Source organism: Adiantum capillus-veneris, chromosome 25 (assembly GCF_014529385.1).
Source record: "Adiantum capillus-veneris isolate H3 chromosome 25, ASM1452938v2, whole genome shotgun sequence".
Classification (NCBI taxonomy): domain Eukaryota; kingdom Viridiplantae; phylum Streptophyta; class Polypodiopsida; order Polypodiales; family Pteridaceae; genus Adiantum; species Adiantum capillus-veneris.
Window position 1 is genome coordinate 26,688,937 of NC_140955.1, and position 7,288 is coordinate 26,696,224.

The 7,288-nt window shown below is 41.2% G+C and overlaps 1 protein-coding gene across 4 annotated transcripts; it reads left to right on the forward strand.

The window, feature by feature from the left end:
• Positions 1–529: 529 nt before the first annotated feature.
• Positions 530–5,195, forward strand: LOC147424607 (L-ascorbate oxidase-like). Of its 4 annotated transcripts, none has more exons than XM_086500523.1 (6): positions 530–887; positions 2,017–2,109; positions 3,198–3,410; positions 3,568–3,768; positions 3,903–4,204; positions 4,479–5,195. In XM_086500523.1, exons 1-6 carry the CDS (start codon positions 567–569, stop codon positions 5,149–5,151), a joined length of 1,803 nt encoding a protein of 600 aa, XP_086356649.1. In that variant the 5' UTR covers positions 530–566; the 3' UTR covers positions 5,152–5,195. The 4 variants fall into 4 exon arrangements, with proteins under 4 accessions (XP_086356649.1, XP_086356652.1, XP_086356651.1 ...); XM_086500526.1 differs by lacking the exon at positions 530–887 and adding an exon at positions 938–959; XM_086500525.1 differs by lacking the exon at positions 530–887 and adding an exon at positions 1,066–1,241.
• Positions 5,196–7,288: the final 2,093 nt, after the last annotated feature.

Sequence of the window (7,288 nt, forward strand, 5' to 3'; positions counted from 1 at the left end):
GAAATGCAACTTCCTCTCAAAAGTCTTCTTGTAAAAGAGAACCCTTCCAATTTTTAGAAAAAAACACATTATTTACAAGAGAGAGAAACTCTTTTGAATTTTTCATGTAGCTACTTAAGTCATTTTGCGAGCTTTTAGCAAATTCAACATGTTGGTGATGATTGGTAAAATTTAAGGGCCTACATACGCCATGTTTCTACCCTATGCTATCAATCAAGGTAGTGACAACGTGAGCGAGTGTGTGTCTCCTCTCTAGGTTAATAAAATTGACAAACAATGCATTAAAAGAAATTTAGAAAATAACAAAAAATCAAATATGAGGTAGTAGGTGTAGGCCATCCCAAAGAAGAAGCGCCTCTTTCTTTGTGACTTTCTTTGGCGTTAAAGCTTGGTTGGTTAGATTGACATCTCTTACCATCCCCTCTCTCTTGTCAAGAAGTGAGAAAAGACACCTAACTATTTTCATAAAGCAAGTGCAAGTTAATAAAGACTAGAAGGAGCTATATATAAGTAATAAAGTGACTACATTGGCAAGGCCAAACCTAGAGTTGATAGAGTTGTCCGCAATGAAACCTCAATGCAAGAAGCATGATGAAGGATGGTTGCACTTAACAACTTGCTTATCCACAATGGCCACTATGTTTTGGTGTTGTGCTTCTTTGCATATTGTTGAAGGAGACATTCACCGCGGAAATGTGTTGAAGCTCATGTGGGAAGTTGATTACGTGCTTTGGTCACCGGATTGTGTGGAAAAAGTTGTTATAGGCATCAACGGTGCATTTCCCGGACCTACCATTCGAGGTCATGAAGGGGATACCTTGGAGGTCCATGTGCATAATCTTCTTCCCACGGAGTCCGTCTCAATTCATTGGCATGGCATCCAACAGGTGAGGACATGGTACAAGGACGAAGTGTTTACAGTATGGGTTTAAGAATGAAGGCATCATAATTTATTTAAGGTGAATACTCACTTAAGATGGTCTTCAAAAGCCATGGCAATCCCCGCAGCCCCACCCCTATGGTGCCAATCTCTTTGGGGCCCAAATATGCCCCATTGAGACTAGCATTGCTTTTTTATGGGCATTTTACTCGTTTTGCAGAGGGGACAGCTGGGTCGATCCACAAGAAGATTTAGAAATTTTCTCATGTAGGAAAACGGAGTCTTTTCCAATGTTTTTCATACAATGAATAACATCACGAGCACGGGCCTGCGGTCCCTGCCCCCAATTGTACCTAGCTAGGTATGCAGTGCCTCCCTCACACAAAAGCTCATGATTGATGTTGAGGAAGTCACAATGTGGAAATTATTCCGTGAATTTGTCCAAAACTTCTTGTGAATTGAAGACGGGCGAACAGTTTGCGACGGGAACGGCCTACTGCAGGCCAGGAGCAGCGGCTCGGAGACAATGTGACGATGGCGGGTAATGTGGAGATGAGGAGCTATAGCGATGGCGAGCAGCAGGTCAGGGGCTGTTGATGTGCACGGGAGAAGGGGGAGGCGCAATCTATTTATTCTCTCTCTCTCTCTCTCTCTCTCTCTCTCTCTCTCTCAGTGCAACCAACTCTACCCTGTGGGACATAGCAACGAATTTCTCAATAGAAAACTGGTAGCACACGACGAGGCTGTTGCAGAAGATGGAGGCAAGGCTCCTGGGAGCAAGGAGGTGGAAAGGAAGGGGAATAGGAGGGAGTTGGAGAAGATTCTTCGAATCCTCCCAGCTAATGTATTTCATTAAAAAGCTCCCATAGGCAGAATCCATAGAGAGAGAATGAGATAATAATAATATTATCATCTCATATTAATCCACGATGTGGCTGCGCTATCTATTTGAGGGTGACATTGACAATATCTATGAAGAGAAAATTTGACCCTACGCTACCTGATGGCAGTGTGCACACCTAACTAATCCATGTGTTTATTAAAACATTTTTCAAAGTTTCAAAATTTTTTTGCTTGTGAAAAGAGAGAGAGAGAGAGAGAGAGAGAGGAGAGAGAGGTGGCTCTGTGTTTAACAGGTTGATACTCCGTGGGCTGACGGGGTTGCATTCGTTACGCAGTGCGCCATTGCTAGTGGGGAGACCTTCATCTACAGCTTCAAGCTTGAAAAGGTAACTTAGTTTTCCATATAAAACAGACTTAGAACACATGTCCCTAAGAAACTAACCACCCAAACCTCCATCCAAGTTCCATGCATGTTTCATGTGACCAAATTCTAATAAAGGGTACAACCCTTGGCATAATAATTAAGACTCTTTGAGACTTTAGCCATTGATAGAAGATTTAGAGATTCAGGGAGGACCTTGCTTCATCTATCATACGCATGTTTAGGAAATCCTGAGAAATTCTTATTAGATTTTCATGGTGGATGTTGCCACTTGGAATTTGGCTTATCTTACAGGTTTTTGATCTATTATAATTACTTAAACTAATTAACTGGTTATGATATAATTGTCACAATTAGATGATGATATTTTTGAACTCTAATAATTACCTTGTAATTATCCAAATTAGTTAACTAATTTTTCCTTTTCATTTACAGCTAAAATCAGTCAATTTTAGTAGTAGACTTTTTCGGAGCTGATGTATATGAGCTAAACTTTAAAATAGCAAAGGAAAGAGAAGAAAAGTGAGAATTAGCAATGTATGAAAGAGGAGAACTTATCTTAGTAGAAGAAAATTTGAATTTTGCGTATGTAATTTGCATACATAGGGCAACAATATGCTGTGAAATTCTCAGTTTTTATTGTCCTCTTTTTTTTGGCTCCTGGATGATATGAGACTAATTTGTTATAGTTAACATAATGTAACTTTGTTGCTAGCATATATCTTTCTTAGGTAGATTTAGGGTTATTTGAGCTTCTTGCCAAAGTTTATATAGGATCGAGGAGCCAGTTTAGAGGCGATGACCCTGGGCAAGCTGGCTATTTTTGCACAGTTTTTTGCAAGGATTAGCACGGGAGAGAGTTAATGTGAAGCCCTATCTACAACAAAACTCTGGTCGCTTGGAACGATGTTGGCATAGTACACATGATGCAAATTTGGAGAGTTGCGTTTGAAGAGGAGGAAGTATAAGAGCTTTATATGGTTTTAAAGTTAATACACGATGGGGGTTCAAAGAGGTTTTTGTCAATAAATTGTGCTCTGAAACATAGTGCATTCTTTTAAGATGTTGCTTGTCTTTATGGTGTATTAACAGGCAGGGACATACTCGTATTATGGATTCAACGGGCTACAACGCTCAGCAGGTTTGTACGGGATGCTAATTGTTGAAGGGAATGAGAAGGATCCTTTTGAGTATGGCGGCGAATTCAACCTACTAGTTTCAGACTGGTGGCACAAGTCTGCTTATGAGCAGACAACTGGGCTACTGGCACCCTTGCCACAGTTTCAATGGGTTGGAGAACCCCAGGCAAGTGTTGCCCTGCATCAATACTCGTGTATTACAGAATGCACCTATGCTACCCTTTCCTAAAAGAATCTTTCTTGCATACTATCAATTGGTCTTTTAATTTGTATTTAGAGGAAGTTAGTAGTTTGTTAGTGTTTGGTTTTTGTAATGCTTGCAGACCTTGCTTATCAATGGAAGGGGTAGTTATGACTGTGCGTTGGTACCTAAGGGGGGCTTAACAAGCTCAGGAGATGTAAAAGTTTGCAACACAAGCAACCCTCAATGTGCAAGTCCTGTAATGCCAGTGGAGCGTGGGAAAATGTATCGCCTTCGTATTGCAAGCGTTGCATCCATTTCCTCTCTTAACTTCGTTGTTGAGGTGATTTTGGAAATTGTCAATTAAAGTACATATTGGTGTTGCATTTGTCATACCATAAAATAGATGAGACATCTGAATCCATTCCATTCGATTCTAGGACGGAGAAGTTTATTTGACTAATCTTTGTTTTGTAGAAGCATAAGCTGAAAGTTGTTGAGGCAGATGGGAATTACGTGGAGCCAGCTGAAGTGGATGACTTGGACATCTATCCAGGCCAGTCTTACTCTGTCTTGCTTAACTCAAATCAATTCCCTGGGCGCAACTATTGGGTGGCCCTCAATGTGCGTGGCCGGGCTCCCCAAACTCCTCCTCATCTTACTATTCTCAACTACTTCCCAGTTCCCCCTTCAACACCCCCACCTATGGCTCCACCCACAGGGCCCTTGTGGAATGACATTGCTTATAGCATAGCTCAAAACAATCTTTACAAAGCCAGGCAAGATAAATGGTCTGCACATGTGCTGAATTTACACATGCTACAAGTAGACATTCAAAACATATGTTGAAAGCGTGTTTGTTGGGCATGAGAATAGAGACGAATCGAGTAGAATGTATGTGTGTGCATGTGCATGCGAGCATGCACAATCACACTTATGGACTAGACACACAAGATTCTGAGAGTAATACAGGCATCCTTTCCATGTATGTGGTTGCATCACACTTTGGAGGAATCTCTGTCAATTTTGCATTTTTTGTGTTTTTCAATGCAGGAAGGGCGACAAGCAGACAGTGCCAACAATAGTTGAACAACAGATCGTCTTTCTAACCACACAAAACTTTGTAAATGGGAAGATCAAGTGGGCGATTAACAACATCTCTCTTGCACTTCCCAGCACACCGTATCTTCAAGCATTCATTTACGACCTTGATGATGCATATGTTGATCAATCTTCGGCCACAACATATGATCAAAGCTACAACATTTCAATGCCACCGGAGAATGTCAATGCAACAATGGCTTCTTCTTTTTATAAGCTCCATTTTTGGCACACCATCGATGTTGTATTGCAAAATGCAAACACCCTCTTTCCCGGAAACAGCATGATTCACCCATGGCATTTGCACGGTCATGACTTCTGGATCATAGGGCAAGGTATTGGAAAATTTGATCCAGAGAAGGACCCAAGCAATTACAATTTACAAGATCCACCGCTTCGAAATACTGTCCCCTTATTTCCTTATGGCTGGGTTACTCTAAGGTTTACTGCAAATAACATAGGGGCTTGGTTACTTCACTGCAATATTGAGCCACACTTTTTGATGGGCATGGGGGTAGTTCTTGAAGAAGGGATCCATTGGCTGCTAGATGAGCCCCCTAGCTCCACTATGGGGTGCGGTCTCACCAAACTATTGATGACTGGTAGCTCAACTCTAAAATTGTAGGACTTTTACAATTACAAAGAGAGTGTTGCAGACATTTCATTTAATCTTGATCTCCATTGTGTGTGTGTGTGTGTGAAAGTGAGAGAGAGAGAGAGAGAGAGAGAGAGAGAGAGAGAGAGAGAGGGAGGGAGGGGAAGAGAGAGAGAGAGAGGTTTAATATCGTAGAAACAATCCTAACAGGCCTCAAAAATCTATCCGACAAGTCTTGAACTCAGGACTTGCTACTCAAGAGGAACTCGGATAATTAATCTGCCACACCTAGATGATAGAAATATTTTTCCAGTTTTCTCTTCTTAGTCTCACACTGGGATAAAATTGGTGTGTCTCTTACCCCGATCGGACACGACAGAGACGCTTGACTTCCCATCACTTGTACACACCGTATTCCTTACTAGATAGAAGAATAAGGAACTCTCTTTCACATATTTTGGTGAGTTGCTGCGTCCACATCCTATGTTCTCTCTCTCTCTCTCTCTCTCTCTCTCTCTCTCTCTCTCTCTCTCTCTCTCTCTCTCTCTCTCTCTCTCTCTCTCGGTTTCTTGGGATAGTTTCCTACGACGTTAAAATTCTCTTCTTTTTCTTCTTCTTCCTCTCTCTCTCTCTCTCTCTCTCTCTCTCTCTCTCTCTCCCCCCCCCCCCCCCCCCCCTCCACACACATACACCGCATTCACACACTCTTCAATTCGTATTAGAGCTATGGCTTCACGCTGGCGGGGAATATGGTAGCATTGAGAGCTTTGAGGCGAAATCTTGCTCGCTCTCATTCAGAAGCACTGGGAAGCACTAGGAAGACCTAGGAAGACCTTGGAAGCACTAGGAAGAACATGGAAGCACTTGGAAGCATTTAAAAGCACTCGGATGCATTGGTATAAACTTGGAATCATTGGGAAGTACATGATAGCATTAAAGGACTTTCTTTTGAAGCACTTTAAAACACTCAAAGTTTGTATTGAGCTCTTGAAAGCACTCTGAAGTATTTGGCTATTGGAAGCACTTGAAAGCACTCAGAAGCATTAAATAGAATTTGGAATCACTTAGAGAGAAGCATTTGAAATCACTCAAAAGTCTTCGGAAGCACTTCCAAGTACTTGGAAGCCTTTGAAATTTAGTTAAAGCATAAGAAGCAGTCATGATCACTATTCAACACATGGAGGTACTCATAAGCACTTAACGCACAAGAATAGATTGTCAAGCACTTGGAAGACCCTAAAGAATTTGGAGTCATTATGGGATATTTGGAAGCACTTGGATTCACTAATAAGCGATCATGAGCAATTGGAATCATTTATCAATCTCGATCAAGCACTATATAGCACGGTTAAGTACTATAATGGACTATCAAACACATGAAAATAGTTGGGAGGCACCTTCAAGCTATAAATGCATTTTGAAAAGATTACTAGCACATAGTAAAGCACCTAAATAACACTAAGTAGAGCATTATGACACATTCCCAAGATATTCGAGCTGATATACTTGAGGTAAATCGAGTAGATGCAATGAATGTAGTGCATGCGCACTCTTGCCTATTCTCTTTTGAACAACATCTTTCTGGTTTGGTGAGATGCATGTTTCCACCGACCATAATTGAAACACAATTTCTCCGATTTCGATTGTTAATATGCTTCCTCTATGAAGTTGATAGTGGCAAGCATCTAAGGAAAATGCCCCCTCCTTCACATCATGTTGCAGCCAAAAATTGGCACCAATGACACTTCTTTGGTGAATTCCTAAAGCCTTGGAAATATCTCTACTGCTTATTTGATTATTACCCCCACTTGCTCCATTGAGGCATGCCATGACAGTAGACCGTTTCAAAAATAGCTCGTTATTTGAACTCTTCACCCCATATAATCTATGACAAATGTTGGAGAAAATGACTCTCTTTATTGTTTCCAATGTGGATTGTAGCACTGAGAACGTTGGATGAAGGAGGAGTTATTGTAGAATCTTCTTTTGAAGACCCTCGAAAAACCTGTTTGTTTGAGTACGCCAACACTTAGCAACAATTGCCTATAGATTTTCTTTGCCTCTCGCTCATCAATGTCACCATCCTCATGCATTCGTGCTATCCTCTTCTGAATGCTTCTTTGTTCCCTCTTCTTTGTAGCCCAATCATTCTGTAGACTCGACATAA

What these genes read in the sequence shown, in the direction of transcription:
- LOC147424607 (XM_086500523.1), top strand. Translation starts at nt 567, where the DNA reads ATGAAACCTCAATGCAAGAAGCATGATGAAGGATGGTTGCACTTAACA. An exon ending in ATTGGCATGGCATCCAACAG is followed by an intron (nt 888 to 2,016) that starts GTGAGGACATGG and finishes TGTGTTTAACAG; the next exon opens with GTTGATACTCCGTGGGCTGA. An exon ending in ACAGCTTCAAGCTTGAAAAG is followed by an intron (nt 2,110 to 3,197) that starts GTAACTTAGTTT and finishes GTGTATTAACAG; the next exon opens with GCAGGGACATACTCGTATTA.